Genomic DNA, 22,694 nt, shown 5'->3' on the forward strand with positions numbered 1-22,694 from the left:
ATCCCTAGGTTTTACATATATGTAAAAACGTCATCCTTCCTTTAAATAACACACCCTTAGCAAAGGGAATGAAACAATTACATTGCATAACCCCCTTGCTACAGCTGAAATATATTTTATTTTCAATTTGCCCTACAATTTTCACGCAATGTGCATCAATGATTGTACTGCAGTGCCACTTGTGCAGCAGGGAGATATAGACTTAATTTTCTATCTTATATTATACTAAGGAATTTTTAATGGGAGCTATTAATAATACTGTCAAGTTGATGTATATCTTTTCTACAGTGGCCTTTCAAATGTGAAGCCACCTTTCTATTGGAAGTTAGAAACAAGGATTTGTTTCCTTACATCTTACCTCTAGTGTATTTTATTTGTATTACATTTTAGGATTATAGTGTCTTATATTGCTTGCTTAAGTATTAGATATAGACCAGGGGTTGAGACATTTTTTATTTAAAATGGATGAGCTATTAAGAAGCTTGAAGAGCCAGCCACACAGATTTAGGAGCCGGGCAAAAGAATAATCCATAAGGTTAAGAGACAGAAGTAAATCTCTAGGAACCTTGGGTTCTTGACTTTTTTTTTTAAATCCCTGGGTCATGTATCAATCACTCATCCTAAATAATGATAAAAGAAATGTGAAAACTTACAGGGAGATAAGACTTTGTGAAATATCTCATAAAATGTATCATTATCCTGGATAAAAATGCAATGTACATTAATGTTTGACATTGCCGGTTTTTCTTGTAATTTACCTCTGCAAATTGTTCTTCCATTTCCCACAGAGGTAATGTGGACCTGGAGTGACAAGCCTGGCACTCAGTTGTAAATTTGGAGAGATTGAGTGGTATGAATGGAAGGGCAGTTAAAGTTCTGAACTGGAGCGTTGCTGACATTTCGTTTTTTTATTTAAAGGGGCATTAACTGCTGTGCACAATTACAAAAGAACAGTAACTAGCTACTATATTATTGCATTTCATCCTTTTTCTGCAGCTCTTTTCAAATTCGTTCTTCTGTTTTAATAGCTTAAAGGTGCCAGATACTAAAGCTCCGCCTCTTTGTACTGGGGGCTGCCATCTTGGAGCTCAGGTATTCTCACAGCCTGTGACAAACTGTGCACACTCACCGATCAGTAATATTGCCCATTTTATTACAGCTGTATACTGTGCTTCAGGTTAGTGTGCATGATAATGTAAAGGTCACATGATGTATTATGCACCCTAACCTGAAGCACATTATACAGCTGTAAAAAAGTTGACAATATTACTGATTACTGTGAGTGTGCGCAGCTTCTGTCACAGGCTGTAAGAATATACCTAAGCTCCAAGATGGCAGCACCCAGTACAAAGTGATCGGAGCTTCAGTATCTGGCACCTTTAAGCTATTAAAACAGGAGAACTGATTTGAAAAGAGGTGCTGGAACAGGATGAAATGCAATAACTAACATAGTGACTAGTTACTGTTCTATTGCACAGCAGTTTAAAGTCCCTTTAAACCAGGGATGGAGAACCTTGGCACTTCAGATGTTTCAGAACTACATTACCCATGATGCTTTGGCACTCTGAAGTCCAGTTGAGCATCATGGGAAATGTAGTTCTGAAACATCTGGAGATCCAAGGTTCCCGACCCCCCATCTCATTCTAAAGCCTAAATATTCTGTACGAGTGATGTGTATATGACAAAGTATGCATTCATATTTTATGGAATATTATAAACAACACACTTTCTAAAAATGCTATGTGTTGCTTAATTGTAATTTTTGTGATACAGCTTTAGTTATATTAGTTGTTTCTATTTTAACCTAGATATCTAGATGTATTTTATATTACTTGAAATACAGGAATTTGTTGGTTCCTGGGATAGAAAAGGAAGTTTTAGAGATCTTTTCTCCAACATAGGTGTGTCCGGTCCACGGCGTCATCCTTACTTGTGGGATATTCTCTTCCCCAACAGGAAATGGCAAAGAGCCCAGCAAAGCTGGTCACATGATCCCTCCTAGGCTCCGCCTACCCCAGTCATTCTCTTTGCCGTTGTACAGGCAACATCTCCACGGAGATGGCTTAGAGTTTTTTAGTGTTTAACTGTAGTTTTTATTATTCAATCAAGAGTTTGTTATTTTGAAATAGTGCTGGTATGTACTATTTACTCAGAAACAGAAAAGAGATGAAGATTTCTGTTTGTATGAGGAAAATGATTTTAGCAACCGTCACTAAAATCCATGGCTGTTCCACACAGGACTGTTGAGAGCAATTAACTTCAGTTGGGGGAACAGTGAGCAGTCTCTTGCTGCTTGAGGTATGACACATTCTAACAAGACGATGTAATGCTGGAAGCTGTCATTTTCCCTATGGGATCCGGTAAGCCATGTTTATTACGATCGTAAATAAGGGCTTCAAAAAGGGCTTATTAAGACTGTAGACTTTTTCTGGGCTAAATCGATTGATTATTAACACATATTTAGCCTTGAGGAATCATTTTATCTGGGTATTTTGATATAATATTATCGGCAGGCACTGTTTTAGACACCTTATTCTTTAGGAGCTTTCCCAAAGCATAGGCAGAGACTCATTTTCGCGCCGGTGTTGCGCACTTGTTTTTGAGAGGCATGGCATGCAGTCGCATGTGAGAGGAGCTCTGATACTTAGAAAAGACTTTCTGAAGGCGTCATTTGGTATCGTATTCCCCTTGGGGCTTGGTTGGGTCTCAGCAAAGCAGATACCAGGGACTGTTAAGGGGTTAAAGTTCAAAACGGCTCCGGTTCCGTTATTTTAAGGGTTAAAGCTTCCAAATTTGGTGTGCAATACTTTTAAGGCTTTAAGACACTGTGGTGAAAATTTGGTGAATTTTGAACAATTCCTTCATGTTTTTTCGCAATTGCAGTAATAAAGTGTGTTCAGTTTAAAATTTAAAGTGACAGTAACGGTTTTATTTTAAAACGTTTTTTGTACTTTGTTATCAAGTTTATGCCTGTTTAACATGTCTGAACTACCAGATAGACTGTGTTCTGAATGTGGGGAAGCCAGAATTCCTATTCATTTAAATAAATGTGATTTATTTGACAATGACAATGATGCCCAAGATGATTCCTCAAGTGAGGGGAGTAAGCATGGTACTGCATCATTCCCTCCTTCGTCTACACGAGTCTTGCCCACTCAGGAGGCCCCTAGTACATCTAGCGCGCCAATACTCCTTACTATGCAACAATTAACGGCTGTAATGGATAATTCTGTCAAAAACATTTTAGCCAAAATGAACACTTATCAGCGTAAGCGCGACTGCTCTGTTTTAGATACTGAAGAGCATGACGACGCTGATAATAACATTTCTGAAGGGCCCCTAACCCAGTCTGATGGGGCCAGGGAGGTTTTGTCTGAGGGAGAAATTACTGATTCAGGGAACATTTCTCAACAAGCTGAACCTGATGTGATTGCATTTAAATTTAAGTTGGAACATCTCCGCATTCTGCTTAAGGAGGTATTATCCACTCTGGATGATTGTGACAAGTTGGTCATCCCAGAGAAACTATGTAAAATGGACAAGTTCCTAGAGGTGCCGGGGCTCCCAGAAGCTTTTCCTATACCCAAGCGGGTGGCGGACATTGTTAATAAAGAATGGGAAAGGCCCGGTATTCCTTTCGTCCCTCCCCCCATATTTAAAAAATTGTTTCCTATGGTCGACACCAGAAAGGACTTATGGCAGACAGTCCCCAAGGTCGAGGGAGCGGTTTCCACTTTAAACAAACGCACCACTATACCCATAGAGGATAGTTGTGCTTTCAAAGATCCTATGGATAAAAAATTAGAAGGTTTGCTTAAAAAGATGTTTGTTCAGCAGGGTTACCTTCTACAACCAATTTCATGCATTGTCCCTGTCGCTACAGCCGCATGTTTCTGGTTCGATGAGCTGATAAAGGCGGTCGATAGTGATTCTCCTCCTTTTGAGGAGATTATGGACAGAATCAATGCTCTCAAATTGGCTAATTCTTTCACCCTAGACGCCACTTTGCAATTGGCTAGGTTAGCGGCTAAGAATTCTGGGTTTGCTATTGTGGCGCGCAGAGCGCTTTGGTTGAAATCTTGGTCGGCTGATGCGTCTTCCAAGAACAAACTACTTAACATTCCTTTCAAGGGGAAAACGCTGTTTGGCCCTGACTTGAAAGAGATTATCTCTGATATCACTGGGGGTAAGGGCCACGCCCTTCCTCAGGATCGGCCTTTCAAGGCAAAAAATAAACCTAATTTTCGTCTCTTTCGTAGAAACGGACCAGCCCAAGGTGCTACGTCCTCTAAGCAAGAGGGTAATTCTTCTCAAGCCAAGCCAGCTTGGAGACCAATGCAAGGCTGGAACAAGGGAAAGCAGGCCAAGAAACCTGCCACTGCTACCAAGACAGCATGAAATGTTGGCCCCCGATCCGGGACCGGATCTGGTGGGGGGCAGACTCTCTCTCTTCGCTCAGGCTTGGGCAAGAGATGTTCTGGATCCTTGGGCGCTAGAAATAGTCTCCCAAGGTTATCTTCTGGAATTCAAGGGACTTCCCCCAAGGGGGAGGTTCCACAGGTCTCAGTTGTCTTCAGACCACATAAAAAGACAGGCATTCTTACATTGTGTAGAAGACCTGTTAAAAATGGGAGTGATTCATCCTGTTCCATTAAGAGAACAAGGGATGGGGTTCTACTCCAATCTGTTTATAGTTCCCAAGAAAGAGGGAACGTTCAGACCAATCTTAGATCTCAAGATCTTAAACAAGTTTCTCAAGGTTCCATCGTTCAAGATGGAAACCATTCGAACAATTCTTCCTTCCATCCAGGAAGGTCAATTCATGACCACGGTGGATTTAAAGGATGCGTATCTACATATTCCTATCCACAAGGAACATCATCGGTTCCTGAGGTTCGCATTCCTGGACAAACATTACCAGTTCGTGGCGCTTCCTTTCGGATTAGCCACTGCTCCAAGGATTTTCACAAAGGTACTAGGGTCCCTTCTAGCTGTGCTAAGACCAAGGGGCATTGCTGTAGTACCTTACTTGGACGACATTCTGATTCAAGCGTCGTCCCTTCCTCAAGCAAAGGCTCACACGGACATTGTCCTGGCCTTTCTCAGATCTCACGGATGGAAAGTGAACGTGGAAAAGAGTTCTCTATCTCCGTCAACAAGGGTTCCCTTCTTGGGAACCATAATAGACTCCTTAGAAATGAGGATTTTTCTGACAGAGGCCAGAAAAACAAAACTTCTAGACTCTTGTCGGATACTTCATTCCGTTCCTCTTCCTTCCATAGCTCAGTGCATGGAAGTGATCGGGTTGATGGTAGCGGCAATGGACATAGTTCCTTTTGCACGCATTCATCTAAGACCATTACAACTGTGCATGCTCAGTCAGTGGAATGGGGACTATACAGACTTGTCTCCGAAGATACAAGTAAATCAGAGGACCAGAGACTCACTCCGTTGGTGGCTGTCCCTGGACAACCTGTCACGAGGGATGACATTCCGCAGACCAGAGTGGGTCATTGTCACGACCGACGCCAGTCTGATGGGCTGGGGCGCGGTCTGGGGATCCCTGAAAGCTCAGGGTCTTTGGTCTCGGGAAGAATCTCTTCTACCGATAAATATTCTGGAACTGAGAGCGATATTCAATGCTCTCAAGGCTTGGCCTCAGCTTGCGAGGGCCAAGTTCATACGGTTTCAATCAGACAACATGACAACTGTTGCGTACATCAACCATCAGGGGGGAACAAGGAGTTCCCTGGCAATGGAAGAAGTGACCAAAATCATTCTATGGGCGGAGTTTCACTCCTGCCACCTGTCTGCTATCCACATCCCAGGAGTGGAAAATTGGGAAGCGGATTTTCTGAGTCGTCAGACATTGCATCCGGGGGAGTGGGAACTCCATCCGGAAATCTTTGCCCAAGTCACTCAGCTGTGGGGCATTCCAGACATGGATCTGATGGCCTCTCGTCAGAACTTCAAAGTTCCTTGCTACGGGTCCAGATCCAGGGATCCCAAGGCGGCTTTAGTGGATGCACTAGTAGCACCTTGGACCTTCAAACTAGCTTATGTGTTCCCGCCGTTTCCTCTCATCCCCAGGCTGGTAGCCAGGATCAATCAGGAGAGGGCGTCGGTGATCTTGATAGCTCCTGCGTGGCCACGCAGGACTTGGTATGCAGATCTGGTGAATATGTCATCGGCTCCACCTTGGAAGCTACCTTTGAGACGAGACCTTCTTGTTCAGGGTCCGTTCGAACATCCGAATCTGGTTTCACTCCAGCTGACTGCTTGGAGATTGAACGCTTGATCTTATCGAAGCGAGGGTTCTCAGATCCTGTTATCGATACTCTTGTTCAGGCCAGGAAGCCTGTAACTAGAAAGATTTACCACAAAATTTGGAAAAAATATATCTGTTGGTGTGAATCTAAAGGATTCCCTTGGGACAAGGTTAAGATTCCTAGGATTCTATCCTTCCTTCAAGAAGGATTGGAAAAAGGTTTATCTGCAAGTTCCCTGAAGGGACAGATTTCTGCCTTGTCTGTGTTACTTCACAAAAAGCTGGCCGCTGTGCCAGATGTTCAAGCTTTTGTTCAGGCTCTGGTTAGAATTAAGCCTGTTTACAAACCTTTGACTCCTCCTTGGAGTCTCAATTTAGTTCTTTCAGTTCTTCAGGGGGTTCCGTTTGAACCCTTGCATTCCGTTGATATTAAGTTATTATCTTGGAAAGTTTTGTTTTTAGTTGCAATTTCTTCTGCTAGAAGAGTTTCAGAATTATCTGCTCTGCAGTGTTCTCCTCCTTATCTGGTGTTCCATGCAGATAAGGTGGTTTTACGTACTAAACCTGGTTTTCTTCCAAAAGTTGTTTCTAACAAAAACATTAACCAGGAGATTATCGTACCTTCTCTGTGTCCGAAACCAGTTTCGAAGAAGGAACGTTTGTTGCACAATTTGGATGTTGTTCGCGCTCTAAAGTTCTATTTAGATGCTACAAAGGATTTTAGACAAACATCTTCCTTGTTTGTTGTTTATTCCGGTAAAAGGAGAGGTCAAAAAGCAACTTCTACCTCTCTCTCTTTTTGGATTAAAAGCATCATCAGATTGGCTTATGAGACTGCCGGACGGCAGCCTCCCGAAAGAATCACAGCTCATTCCACTAGGGCTGTGGCTTCCACATGGGCCTTCAAGAACGAGGCTTCTGTTGATCAGATATGTAGGGCAGCGACTTGGTCTTCACTGCACACTTTTACCAAATTTTACAAGTTTGATACTTTTGCTTCTTCTGAGGCTATTTTTGGGAGAAAGGTTTTGCAAGCCGTGGTGCCTTCCATTTAGGTGACCTGATTTGCTCCCTCCCTTCATCCGTGTCCTAAAGCTTTGGTATTGGTTCCCACAAGTAAGGATGACGCCGTGGACCGGACACACCTATGTTGGAGAAAACAGAATTTATGTTTACCTGATAAATTACTTTCTCCAACGGTGTGTCCGGTCCACGGCCCGCCCTGGTTTTTTTAATCAGGTCTGATAATTTATTTTCTTTAACTACAGTCACCACGGTACCATATGGTTTCTCCTATGCAAATATTCCTCCTTAACGTCGGTCGAATGACTGGGGTAGGCGGAGCCTAGGAGGGATCATGTGACCAGCTTTGCTGGGCTCTTTGCCATTTCCTGTTGGGGAAGAGAATATCCCACAAGTAAGGATGACGCCGTGGACCGGACACACCGTTGGAGAAAGTAATTTATCAGGTAAACATAAATTCTGTTTTTGTCATAGGCTATCATTGTACCAACCAAATGTGTAGCAGAAAATAGACAACACTACCTTATTCTGAGAAACTATTTCCAATCCCAAACAGTCCCAAATTTCAAGTATTTCAGTTGACCACATAAAGGAACATGAAACCCAAATTTTTTCTTTCATGAATAAGAAAGAGCATACAATTTAAACATTTCTATTATCTAATTTGCTACATTCTCTTGATATCCTTGTTGAAAAACATAATTTATGTAAGAACTTACCTGATAAATTAATTTCTTTCATATTGGCAAGAGTCCATGAGCTAGTGACGTATGGGATATACAATCCTACCAGGAGTGGCAAATTTTCCCAAACGGCAAAATGCCTATAAATACACCCCTCACCACATCCACAATTCAGTTTAACAAATAGCCAAGTAGTGGCGTGATAAAGAAAGGAGTAAAAAGCATCAACAATGGAATTTGGAAATAATTGTGCTTTATACAAATAAATCATAACCACCATACAAAAGGGGTGGGCCTCATGGACTCTTGCCAATATGAAAGAAATTAATTTATCAGGCAAGTTCTTACATAAACTATGTTTTCTCTTATGTAATTGGCAAGAGTCCATGAGATAATGACGTATGGGATAGCAATACCCAAGATGTGGGACTCCACGCAAGAGTCACTAGAGAGGGAGGGATAAAAATAAAAACAGCCATTTTTTGCTGAAAAAAAAAATAATCCACAACCCAAAATATAAGTTTATTCTCATAAATGAAAAGAAAACTTAAAACATAGGCAGAAGAATCAAACTGAAACCGCTGCCTGAAGAACTTTTCTACCAAAAACTGCTTCCGAAGAAGCAAATACATCAAAACGGTAGAATTTAGTAAATTTATGCAAAGAAGACCAAGTTGCTGCTTTGTAAATCTGATCAACTGAAGCTTCATTCTTAAAAGCCCACGAAGTGGAGACTGATCTAGTAGAATGAGCTGTAATTCTCTGAGGCGGGGCTTGACCCGACTCCAAATAAGCTTGATGAATCAAAAGCTTTAACCACAAAGCCAAGGAAACGGCAGAAGCCTTCTGACCTTTCCTAGAACCAGAAAATATAACAAATAGACTAGAAGTCTTCCTGAAATCTTTAGTAGCTTAAACGTAATATTTCAAAGCTCTTACCACATCCAAAGAATGTAAGGATCTCTCCAAAGAATTCTTAGTATTAGGACACAAGGAAGGGACAACAATTTTTCTATTAATGTTGTTAGAATTCACAACCTTAGGTAAGAATTTAAATGAAGTCTGCAAAACCGCCTTATCCTGATGAAAAATCAGAAAAGGAGATTCACAAGAGAGAGCGGATAATTCAGAAACTCTTCTAGCAGAAGAGATGGCCAAAAGAAACAACACTTTCCAAGAAAGTAATTTAATGTCCAAAGAATGCATAGGCACAAACGGAGGAGCCTGTATAGTCTTCAAAACTAAATTAAGACTCCAAGGAGGAGAGATTGATCTAATGACAGGCTTGACAAGAACCAAAGCCTGCACAAAACAATGAATATCAGGAAGTTTAGCAATCTTTCTGTGAAATAAAACAGAAAGAGCAGATATGTGTCCTTTCAAGGAACTTGCAGACAAACCTTTATCCAAACCATCCTGAAGAAACTGTAAAATTCTAGGAATTCTAAAAGAATGCCAAGAGAATTTATGAGAAGAACACCATGAAATGTAAGTCTTCCAAACTCGATAATAAATCTTTCTAGAAACAGATTTACGAGCCTGCAACATAGTATTAATCACTTAGTCAGAGAAACCTCTATGACTAAGCACTAAGCGTTCAATTTCCATACCTTCAAATTTAATGATTTGAGATCCTGATGAAAAAACGGACCTTGAGATAGAAGGTCTGGCCTTAGAGGAAGTGGCCGAGGTTGGCAAATGGACATCCGAACAAGATCCACATACCAAAACCTGTGAGGTCATGCTGGAGCTACCAGCAGCACAAACGATTGCTCCATGATGATTTTGGAGATCACTCTTAGAAGAATAATTAGAGGCGGGAAAATATAAGCAGGTTGATAACACCAAGGAAGTGTCAATGCATCCACTGCTTCTGCCTGAGGATACTTGGACAGGTACCTGGGAAGTTTTTTGTTTAGATGAGATGCCATCAGATCTATTTCTGGAAGCCCCCACATCTGAACAATTTGAGAAAACACATGTGGGTGGAGAGACCATTCTCCCGGATGTAAAGTCTGACGACTGAGGTAATCCGCTTCCCATTTGTCTATACCTAGGATATGAACCGCAGAAATTAGACAGGAGCTGGATTCCGCCCAAACAAGTATCCAAGATACTTCTTTCATAGCTTAAAGACTGTGAGTCCCACCATGATGATTGACATATGCCATAGTTGTGATATTGTCTGTCTGAAAACAAATGAACAGTTCTCTCTTCAGCAGAGGCCAAAACTGAAGAGCCCTGAGAATCGCACAGAGTTCCAAAATATTGATTTGTAATCTCGCCTCTTGAGATTTCCAAACCCCTTGTGCTGTCAGAGATCCCCAAACAGCTCCCCAACCTGAAAGACTTGCATCTGTTGTGATCACAGTCCAGGTTGGACGGACGAAAGAGGCCCCTAAAATTATACAATGGGATTTAAAGATATTAATTGTGATATCCTTGTATAATCCCTGCACCATTGGTTCAGCATACAAAGCTGGAGAGTTATCTCATGAAAATGAGCAAAGGGGATCGCGTCCGATGCTGCAGTCATGAGACCTAAAACTTCCATGCACATAGCTACTGAAGGGAATCACTGAGACTGAAGGTTTCGAAAGGCTGCAACCAATTTCAAACGTCTCTTGTCTGTTAGAGACAAAGTCATGGACACTGAATCTATCTGGAAACCTAAAAAGGTTACCCTTGTCTGAGGAATCAAAGAACTTTTTGGTAAATTGATCCTCCAACCATGTCTTCGAAGAAACAACACTAGTTGATTTGTGTGAGATTCTGCAGAACGTAAAGACTGAGCGAGTACCAAGATATCGTCCAAATAAGGAAATACGCAATACCCCGCTTTCTGATTAGAGAGTAGGGCACCTAGAACCTTTGAAAAGATTCTTGGAGCTGTCGCTAGGCCAAAATGAAGAGCAACAAATTGGTAATGCTTGTCTAGAAAAGAGAATCTCAGGGACTGATAGTGATCTGGATTAATCGAAATATGAAGAAATGCATCCTGTAAGTCTATTGTGGACATATAATGCCCTTGCTGAACAAAAGGCAGAATAGTCCTTATAGTCACCATTTTGAAAGTTGGTACTCTTACATATCGATTCAAAATCTTTAGATCCAAAACTAGTCTGTTCCTGAAACTGAACTGGCATGATTACCCCTGATAACTCCAGGTCTGAAACACACTTCAGGAAAGCCTGAGCCTTACTGAGTTTACCGGAATGCATGAGAGAAAAAATCTTCTCACAGGCGATCTTACTCTGAATCCTATTCTGTACCCCTGAGAGACAATACTCTGAATCTAATGATTTTGGACCAAATTGATCCAAACATCTTTGAAAAATTTTAATCTGCCCCCCTACCAGCTGAGCTGGAATGAGGGCCGCACCTTCATGCGGACTGGGGGGCTGGTTTTGATCTCTTAAATGGCTTGGATTTATTCCAATTTGAAGAAGGCTTCCAATTGAAAGCAGATTCATTGGGGGAAGGATTAGGTTTCTGTTCCTTATTTAGTCGAAAGGAACAAAAACGGTTAGAAGCTTTAGGTATACCCTTAGGTTTTTTATCCTGAGGAGGCAAAAAACTCCCCCCTCCCCAGTAACAGTTGAAATGATTGAATCCAACTGAGAACCAAATAATTTATTAGCTTGGAAAGAAAGAGATAGCAATCTGGACTTAGAAGTCATATCAGCATTTGAAGATTTGAGCCACAAAGCTCTTCTAGCTAAAATAGCTAACAACAACAATTTTGATAATATCAAAAATGGCATCACAAATGAAGTTATTAGCATGTTGAATCAACTTAACAATGCTAGACAAATCATGAGCCGATACTTGTTGCGCTAAAGTATCCAACCAAAAAGTTGAAGCAGCTGCAAAATCAGCCAAAGAAATTTCAGGCCTAAGAAGATGACTTGATTATAAATAAGCTTTCCTTAGATAAGATTCAAGTTTCCTATCTAAAGGATCTTTAAAAGAAGTACTATCTTCCGTAGGAATAGTAGTACATTTAGCAAGAGTAGAGAGAGCCCCATCAACCTTGGGGATCTTTTCCCAAAACTCCAATCTAACTTCTGGCAGAGGATACCATTTTTTAAACCTTGAAGAAGGAATAAAAGAAGTACCAGGCTTATTCCATTCCTTAGAAATCATATCAGAAATAGCATCAGGAACTGGAAAAACCTCTGGAATAACCACAGGAGGTTTATAAACAGAATTTAAACGTTTACTAGTTTTAATATCAAGAGGACTAGTTTCCTCCATATCCAATGTAATCAACACTTCTTTTAACAAAGAACGAATATACTCCAATTTAAATAAATAAGATGATTTGTCAGTGTCAATATATGAGGCAGGATCTTCTGAATCAGATAGATCCTCATCAGAGAAGGATAATTCAGTATGTTGCCGGTCATTTGAAATTTTATCAACCTTATGAGAAGTTCTAAAAGACCTTTTACGTTTATTAGAAGGCGGAATGGCAGACAAAGCCTTCTGAATAGAATAAGAAATAAATTCTTTTAAATTTACAGGTATATCTTGTGCATTAGATGTTGAGGGAACAGCAACAGGTAATTAACTACTACTGATGGATACATTCTCTGCATATAAAAGTTTATCATGACAACTATTACAAACCACAGCTGGAGGTATAACCTCCACAAGTTTACAACAAATGCACTTAGCTTTGGTAGAACTGTTATCAGGCTGCAGGGTTCCAACAGTGATTTCTGAGACAGGATCAGATTGAGACATCTTGCAAATGTAAGAGAAAAAACAACAACATATAAAGCAAAATTATCAATTTCCTTATATGGCAGTTTCAGGAATGGGAATAAATGCAAACAGCATAGCCCTCTGACATAGAAAAAGGCAGGAGGCAAAAAAGAATGGTGTCTTCAATAATGAAAATATTTGGCTCCAAGTATGACGCACAACAAACAGAAAAAATATTTTTTGGCGCCAAAAACGTCCGGAAACGACATACTTGCGTCATAGATGACGCAACCTTGTGAAAGGACCCGACGTCAACTAAGACGCCGGAAATGTTGAATTTGCGTCAACGAACGTAACTTCGCGCCAAGAATGATGCAATAAACTTTAGCATTTTGCGCCCTCGCGAGCCTAATTCTGCCCGCGAATTTGAAAATGACAGACAATTGAAAAAAGACAACACCCCAGGTAAGAAATACTTTTTCCAAATCAGTAGAGGTAATGGAATATGAGAGTATATCGTCGATCTGAAAAGGGAGGTAGGAGATGAATCTCTAGGACCGATAACAGAGAACCTATGAAATAGATCCCTGTGAGGAAAACCATTGCATTCAATAGGTGATACTCCCTTCACATCCCTCTGACATTCACTGTACTCTGAGAGGAAACAGGCTTCAAAAAAGCTGAGAAGCGCATATCAACGTAGAAATCTTAGCACAAACTTACTTTACCACCTCCATAGGAGGCAAAGTTTGTAAAACTGAATTGTGGGTGTGGTGAGGGGTGTATTTATAGGCATTTTGAGGTTTGGGAAACTTTGCCCCTCCTGGTAGGATTGTATATCCCATACGTCACTAGCTCATGGACTCTTGCCAATTACATGAAAGAAAGCATATCTATATAGGGTTAATAGCTGCTGATTGGTGGCTGCACATAGACGCCTCGTGTTATTGGCTCACCCATGTGCATCTTCAATAAAATATATCCAAAGAATGAAGCAAATTAGATAATAGAAAAAAAATTATAATCAAATTTTCTTCGTTCTCTTGGTATCTTTATTTAAAAGGAAGGATGGAAGCTTAGGAGCCGGACCCTTTTTGGTTCAGCACCTGGGTAGCGCTTGCTGATGGCTAAATGTAGGCACCAATCAACAAGCGCTACCCAGGGTTCTGAACCAAAAATTGGCCGGTGTCTACGCTTAGATTCCTGCTTTTTCAAATAAAGATAGCAAGAGAACAAAGAAGAATTGACAATAGGAGTAAATTAGAAATTTGCTTAAAATTGTCTGCTCTATCTGAATCATGAAATAAAAAATTTGGGTTTATTATCCCTTTAAGTCTAATTTTTGTGTTAGACCTTAGAGAAACTGGATATGAAATTAAAACTTAGTGTTTTAACTACATATTTTGCATTCCTGTTACTATTCTTCTCTAGTAAAATAGGTCGTAAATGGCATACAAAGACCCAACTAAAAATTAATTATCAAGTATAGAAAAGATACTTTCTGCAAATGGTCGTACCTTCATTATGAAGAGTTAACATTTGGACAACTTTGAGGTCCTATCGTGCACATTAAATAAACTTACACATCTTAAAAAATATTATAGAACAAAAATGTTAAAACAATATACAACAAGTTTGAATGCACTTAAAATATTTTTTTGTGTTTTTGTTTTTATTTAAAAATGCATTTTAGGGATTTTTTTTTAGGGATTTTGAAAAAGAATCCGTAGAAATGGTATAGATTACAAACAACCACATAAAAATAATGTGATAACCATCACCAGTACAGTGAGAATTATATAAAAATTTAATAAATAAATCTAAAGCAAATAATTGTTTTTCAAATAAAACCCTTAAATGGCCTTATTTGAAATATTACTCTCTTTAGAGCCCATGAGTGGTTCAAAGACATGAAACCTCAAAAAATTATTTCATGATAGAGCATACAATTTTAATCAAACTTTACAATTTACTTCTATACCATTTGCTTGCTTTTGTTCTCTTGGTAACCTTTAATAAAGGGGCAGCAATGCACTACTTGGGGCTAACTGTACACATCAGGTAAGCCAATTGCAAGAGGTATATATGTGCAGCCACCAATCCATAGCTCCCAGTAGTGCTTTGCAACACAGGAGCCTACCTAGGTATTCTTTGCAACAAAGGAGAACAAAGCAAATTAGACAATAGAAGCAAATAGGAAAGTTGTTTAAAATTGCATGCTGTATCTGAATCATACAAGAAACATTTTGGGTTTCATATCCCTTTAATTGTTGTGATTGTTCAGTTGTGCCTATGCTGTTAAACCTTTTAAATCCACTTTCCTTAGGGTTTGATTACTTGAGTTGAGAAATATTGAAGCAGATTATACAATAGTGTAGAGATTTAGCTTTTCATTTTATTATTTTCTTTTTTTAAGATTTGAGAGGAAGGTTGGTAAAACTTTGACTGTATATTAGATATTTTGTCTTACAGGAAATCATGTGGTACTGTCTAATAGGCCATGAAGAATTGAAATTGTCCTATTACACTTTTATTGAGGGTGCATATTGTGGAAATATTTTATCATTTGCACATACCCCACCATCATATCATTAAACTTCATCTCCCATTACTTATCCAGTAAAGTATTCATACTATTACTTGGATGAATTAGATTAATTGAGGAATTCCTGATGTGTTTTAGGAGCCCTCTGGCTCAGATGGAAGAGGAGAGAAGGGAACACGTGGCCAAAATGAAGAAAATGGAGATGGAAATGGAACAAGTTTTTGAAATGAAGGTCAAAGAAAAAGTTCAGAAACTAAAGGACTCCGAGGCTGAGGTTAGTACATTGATGATGTATTAAATTATTACTTTTAAGTCAAATTGTTTGGGATCTTAAAGCGACAGTAAAGTCAAAATTAAACTTACTGATAGGGCATGCAATTTAAAAAAAATCCTTTCTAATTTACTTCTATTATCAAATATATGCACATTTTCTTGAGGCACCAGATCCTACTGAGCATGCGTAGTAGTTCAGTGTATAGGTATGAGTCTGTGATTGGCTGCCACACGATATGTAGGGCAGGTTAATGGGAGCAGATTTTGAAATTTGCCAGGAAAAAAAATACTGCTCATCTGAAATTCAAAGTAAGCTCGGTTGCATTGTCTCTTTATTATACATGTGTTAATTATGCAGTTCTGCTGTTTTTAATGGTTCTTGGGAAGAAGAAAACCATATAAATCCCTCCAAAGCCACACAGAGAACACATGTAATTCCAATATGCAATAAAGTTTATCAAAAATAATTGGTTATATAAGATACAATGTACACATTATCATAGAACAGAACACCTAATGTATTTCTAGTCATTTACATTTTAAAGGTCAGTTTTGGATAAAGCGCAAAAAAAAAAAAAGTTAGAAATGTTATCAAAATGATTTTTGTTTAATTCATGTCTAGGGTATATAGAAGACAAATATGTAAATATGCCTGGCCTGTGCACATTTTCTTTTAATTTTGTAAAAATTCATGTCTGTTCAAAAATTGTACCTGTTCAGTGGACAATCAGAAACGATCTACAACCATATTGATGTTGAACAGCTGACCGATAACAGTTTTATTAGTGCTCATGGCTGAAAATAGACAAGCCCTAAAAGGACTAAAGAGAAGGAACGAAAACCTGGCTAATTTAGTCCTGGAATGTTTAGCCAAAATGGCCTTTCCATGTTTTTATTTTGTTTTCTGTTGCACAAAACATTCCTAAGATGTCGCACTTGGCTCACTGTACTTTCTGAAACTTACATTTTACTTCATTTTTTCTCCTATTTAATGAATTACATTTTATTTTGTAACAGCTTCAGCGACGCCATGAACAAATGAAAAAGAACTTGGAAGCTCAGCACAAGGAACTCGAAGAGAAACGACGTCAGTTTGAGGAAGAAAAGTTAAACTGGGAAGCTCAACAACGCATACTGGAACAGCAGAATTCTTCCAGGTAAACTTTTTTTTTTTTATGTTTCATGTAGCACAATGCAATAGGTAAAATAATTTAGCTTTAACGGACAGACAGTCTACACCTTAGTCATCTTAAAGTCTTACCTAAGATTAAGCTGCAAATAGCCTCTTGCACCTTTTCTATATCATGCAGCAGGAACGGTAAAAAAGTTATTTTAAAATTAATATTGTTTCTGTTCACTTTGAAATGGCTGCCAAGCTCCACCCACTGATGACATCACAATCTGGGCTGCATATGGCGTCCAATCAGAAAAGGCTCACTAGCTGGATTCAACAGAATGTCAATGCCAGGGCTCACTCAAGCCTGCTGAGCTTACTAAGCCTAACTAACTGCAATCAATGCTTATTGTGGGGAGGAAGTTAGAGCAGAGGTGCAATTATCCCTCCTTCAATGTCACCCCTGACTGATTCTGTGCCTTTGTGCATAATGGTCTGGGTCTTAAAGTGACTTATTAAGTCACTTAAGTGCTGCCCATTGTCAAATGCTGCCTGGGTCCCTTGGACCCACTTGGTCCCATGGTTAAGCCGGCCCTGGTCAATGCTGTTCAGCAGAGTGCATAGATGCAGCCCAGATCATGATGTCATCAGTGGGCTGAGCTTGGCAGACATTTCAAAGTGGCCAGAAACAATATTCACTTTAAAATAACTTTTTAACGTTCCTGCTGCATGATATAGAAAGGGTGCAGGAGGCTGTTTGCAGCTTAATCTAAGGTAAGACTTTAAGATGACTAAGGTTTAGACTGTTCCTTTAACTGTTCCTGGTGGATGTAGTTTAACTAGTCTGATATAGCCTGAGAAAAATCTTCTATCTGTGTTTGACAGTGCACATGCTAAATGTTGTCATAGCGACATAGCTAAAATGGGAATTGATGCCCTAACAGTTTTAAAATTGAAATAATAGTCACCATGGCAACACAATAGAAAATGTTATAGGAAGTAAACTGATCCACCTGCTTTTCTTTGTATTACATTGAATCACCTTTCAAATAATATAGATGAATTCACTTCTTTGTATTTTATTCAGTTTTTTTTTTTTTTTTTAATGTGAAGACTCTGATTAATCTTGAACCTAGTTAATGAAGTGTTCACTGAGTCAAATTATCTAGTTATGACGCTAACTTTAAAAAACATTTAACCATCTTTGAACTGATTCTCTTGTATAATCCCCCCTCCCCCATATTTTTGAACATTGCATTGGTCAATCTGTCCCTAATCACTGTTGCTCAAGCAGTAGACACATTCTGGGAATTTCTTGATTATTTGTTTAAAATGACACAAAACACCTTGTGATTATAATATAAAATGTTTATGTATAGTAAAAATCTTTATAATATACAAAAAAATAGTTTCAACCTCTTCATGTAATTTTAATTCTGAAAACATTGGGTTTTCTTATTCTGAAATTTAACACAGCTGCTACTTAAAAACAGTAAAGAAGGTGTTAATATGTTTTGAAAAAATGCATTTGGCTAATATGTTAAGCTGTATTAAGGCAATGGAGATGTCTTGTAATGTCCAGGTGTTTTGTGTCTTTTTAAGTGTGTCTGATTCATATTCTGCTTCCAATCCCTCCCTGGTTGTCAGTTGCTTGTGGAGGGACCACCGCATTTTGTAGCTAAAGACTAGTTTAACCGAACTCATTTATAGGGCACAATTTATCAACATTGCAGGCGGACGGGTTCGCAAGTTGGGAACCTGTTTGCCTTCAATTTCCACTTGCGATGCTGCATTGTATGTCAAAATAATGGACAGTCTAGTGAAAATTTAACTTTCATGATTCAAATAGGGAATGCAATTTTAAACATCTTTTCAATTCACTTTTATCATCAAATTTGCTTTGTTCTCTTGGTATTCTTTGTTGAAGGCTAAACCTAGATATGCTAATCTCAAAGCCCTTGAAGGTCGCCTCTTATCTCAGCGTATTTATTACAGCTACACAGCACTAGTTCATTTGTGCCATATAGATAACATTGTGCTCAGTCCTGTGGAGTTACCTAGGAGTCAGTACTGATTGGCTAAAATGCATGTCTGTCAAAAGAACTGGAGTATGGGGGCAGTTTGCAGAGGCTTAGATACAAGGTAATCACAGAGGTAAAAAGTAAATTAAGATAACTGTGTTGGTTATGCAAAACTGGGGAATGAGTAATAAAGGGACTATCTATCTTTTTAACAATACAAGAAGTAGTAGACTGTCCCTTTAACGTTGCACAGGAGATTTCTTTTGCAATTCTGCCCCCTGCTTCTGCTCAATCAGTTGTTCTGGAGTAGGGCATTTCAGTCACTCAGAACGAGCGACTGTTGGGGTGATTGATCTCACTATCTCTGAGGTGGCAGAGAGGCAAAAGAAACAGGTTGTGCATTTTAAATATGTGGCTGCAGGTGCTGCATAGCCTTAAAAGCTGCAAATGTCTTTATACATTTACCCACAGCAGTTATTTTATTGTAATGTCAATTAAAGCAAGGAGTAGTGTGATCAAGAAATATATCTTTGGTGTTCCTCTTGTATATTTCACTTCCATATCCTGTAAGGAATAGCTTTGCAAGTTTGTTTTGTGCTTTTAAATGATTGGAGAAATGAAACTCAAAATGTAAATCCCCCTTAAAAATTTGAATTAAGGAAAACAAAACACTGCAGTATACATCCTTGTATTTATTTTGTCTGCTTTTGGTGTAAAATGCCTCTGAAAATTGTGCTTTTTCCACTAACCCTAGAAAGGCTGAAGTGACATCTTATTTAATGCCTCAACGACCAGTGACGTACGCAGTTTGTCTCTGTTTTTTTAAAAATGGGGCTTGTGTTTTTGATAGATTTTGCCGCCAGCAGCGAGACCACACTATAACAGGAGGCCTGCAGGAGGGAGGGAGGTTGTAATAGCTCGGCCTTGCTGCTGGCAGCGAGACCCGCACAATTATAGGCCAAAAAACCTTTAGGGACTTACCTTAAACATAGTCCTCCCTGCCTTCATGAAGTAGTAGTATTGCCTTTTCTGTTGAAAAGTTTATGGTAAGTGAGTGTAAAGGCGGGGTTAATTTTTTAATATAAAAAAAATACATTAAGAACACGTAATTTTCTTACAGGAAATTAAAAGTATTTTATATTAAGTTTGTTTCTCTTTAAAGATGGTAACATTTTGTAATCCTGCTATATTGTGTAGAGCAGAAGATTATTTACATCTTTCCTTAATTGGCCACAGCAAAGGGGACCAGCAACACTGGGCTTTTCAAGAGTTGTATCACTGAACAACAATAACTCTATACCACTGGTCTTCAAATCTGTACTCAGGACTCCCTAAGGTGCCACATTTTGAGGATTTCTGAACTGGAGCACAAGTGAAATAATCAGCTGATTAGTAAACATGGTTATTTCAACTGTTCTCACCCAATGTAATGCTGAAAACCTGGCCTGTTGGGGAGGCATGAGGACAGGTGTGAAAACCAGTGCTATATACATCCGGTTGGTTGACAGCAACAACAACAAATCGTGTGCATTAGGAGTTCCAAACTGTTTCAGGGACCATTGTAGTAATAAAAGTACATGTTGTATGTCATTAGACTATTTTAACGCTAGCGGCACTGAAACTCTGTATTCAAACCACAAAGGGGTTAAACACAGAGCACTGCTGGTCCTGAGCAGAAACCAATGCTGATGCAATCAGTAGTACTAGTACAAAACAATAGTTGCATGAAACCCAAAATGTTTATTGTGCGATTCAAACAGAGCAAATTATTTTTATTTTATATCTATTATCCAATTCACTCTTTTCCCATAATGTTCTTTGTTGAAGAAATACTTATGCCATCTAGTGATCTTACAAATGTATACTATTTTTGTGACACATCTGCCATATAGTGGTGTAGACACGTACTTGCTCCTGAGTTTACAGTCTCCCTGATTTTCAACAAAGGATTTCAAGAGAACAAAGAAAAAATCAAAATAGAATAAATGAGAAAGTTGTTTAAATTGCATGCTCTATCTAACTCATGAAAGAAAATTTTGGGTTTCTTGTCCCTTTAAGCTAAGTAAAGCGTTTTTAGCATCCATTCATTTTCTGTATTTTTGTGTATTTACATATAATTTCTCTCCCCGTAGGACTTTGGAGAAAAACAAGAAGAAAGGGAAGATATTTTAAAATTATTCCTGGACCACCATATTCTCTATCAGTTGCCAACTTGCCAGCCCAGACATCAGTGTTTGTTGGAACCATTCAGCCACTTTTGAAACCAGTCACATCTATAAATGTTGGATTTATTCGGCATGACCTTTTTTATTATTATTCTTGATGGAGATTAAGATGCCTTGAATTGTTTAAGGTTTGCATTCTTGGAGAACTATTTGCTGCAAGCAATTGCTCCCTTTCCTTCCTTAACTCTCTTTTTAACTGATGTCTTCATTTTAAAAAGCAAGAAAAGAAAAAAAAAAAGCATTTTACTGTTGTATAACCTTGGTCTGGGGGCTGGTTGCAAGATATTCCACAGTACAAGGACTTTGGCTTACAATGAAGATAAAAAAACCGCCATATTTTGTTGCATCTTCTAACTTGCGCACATGTAATACAGACTTTCATACATACGGTTTATTGTAATTTACATTTTTCCCTAATTTTGACACTTCCTTTGTTTAAAATTACACATGGGAATATAGGCTTACAGTGCACAGAAGGCTTTTTTTCCCCCAAGAACCTCCCTCTCGTGTTTGGGAATTTAAGTATATACTATTTCCATTTAGTAACTTCTTTAGCCAGAAGAATCTAATTATTGCTTCCTTTTGTAATAACATTTACTTTAAATATTTTCTTTCCAAGTATTGGCCCTACTGAATTAAAATATAGCTTATTTACAGTAGGAATCGGTAAAAAAAACAACCTTTTTTTGCATCTTTTACATACTTGCCTAAGTTTTGTGGTAAAGCAGCAGGAATGATGCATTTATAGGTCATTTCTAGGTGAAAATTAACAACCAGTCTGTTCCTACTTTATTGTGCAGTCTGTTTTATGTTTTACTAGAAATGGAAATAATGTCCTCATAATAAGAGGAACGTCACAATTTTGCATTTAGCTGTATTCATATACTGCATTTCTGTATTTTTTTTGTTTGTATTGTACAAAGTCACATAATAAACAATGTTGTGATGTAATTCTTCATGCAGTCTGTTTTAAATCAGTAATGTACATTTCATAATACGTATTCATATGTATATTCTATTGTATAAAGGATCATTGCTATCTATGTCTATCTAAAAAGGAGCATTGCTATCTATCTATTGTGTGTGTGTGTATGTGTTCACAAATTTACAACACTTTTAGGAGTGAGACAGAATATTTAGGAACTATCCATATGCATTTTTAAAATAATTTATATATAGATGTACATTATACGGCCAAAAGTATGTGAACAGCTTATGAGCTTGTTGGACATCCCATTCCAAAACCATGGGCCTTTATATGTAATTAGCCTCTGTTTGCCTCTTTAAAGCTGACACTCTTCTGGGAAGGCTTGCCACAAGATTTTGGATTATGTCTGTGGGATTTTGTGTCCATTCAGCCAAAAGAGCATAAGGTCAGGCACAGATGTGTTTTAGTTCATACCAAAGGTTTTCAGTGTGGTTGAAGACAGGACTCTGCACAGGCTGTTAAAGTTTCTGCACACCAAACTCATCAAATTATTTCTTCATGGACCTCGATTTTTGTGCACACATCATGCTAGAACAGTAAATGGCTTTCCCCAAACTGTTGCCACAAAGGTCGAAACAAAAAACAAAAAGTCTAAAATATCTTTATATCCTTTAGTGTTCTCCTGGTATACGCCATACCCAGATTCTTCCATCAAACTACCAGAGAGTTATGCGTGATTCACCACTCCAGAGAAAACATTTAAACTGCACCACTCTAGCTGACGCTTGGCATTGCACATGTTGATGTCAGGATTGTGTACAGCTGCTAAGCCATAGAGACCCATTTCATGAAGCTGATGTTGCTTCCAAAAGCAGTCTGAGCGATGCAACAGTTGATACAGTTT

At 38.7% G+C, this 22,694-nt stretch overlaps 1 protein-coding gene across 1 annotated transcript in view; it reads left to right on the forward strand.

Moving 5' to 3' along the window:
- The window catches only part of SEPTIN7 (septin 7), a 235,602-nt gene extending 213,784 nt beyond the window's left edge, over positions 1-21,818 (forward strand). Inside the window, exons 10-12 of the mRNA XM_053715770.1 lie at positions 15,368-15,503; positions 16,520-16,659; positions 20,770-21,818. Of these exons, the coding sequence (XP_053571745.1) occupies positions 15,368-15,503; positions 16,520-16,659; positions 20,770-20,809 (316 nt within the window). The 3' untranslated portion in view covers positions 20,810-21,818. The remainder of the gene's footprint in view (positions 1-15,367; positions 15,504-16,519; positions 16,660-20,769) is intronic.
- Positions 21,819-22,694: the final 876 nt, after the last annotated feature.

Source organism: Bombina bombina, chromosome 5 (assembly GCF_027579735.1).
Source record: "Bombina bombina isolate aBomBom1 chromosome 5, aBomBom1.pri, whole genome shotgun sequence".
In the NCBI taxonomy this organism is placed as follows: domain Eukaryota; kingdom Metazoa; phylum Chordata; class Amphibia; order Anura; family Bombinatoridae; genus Bombina; species Bombina bombina.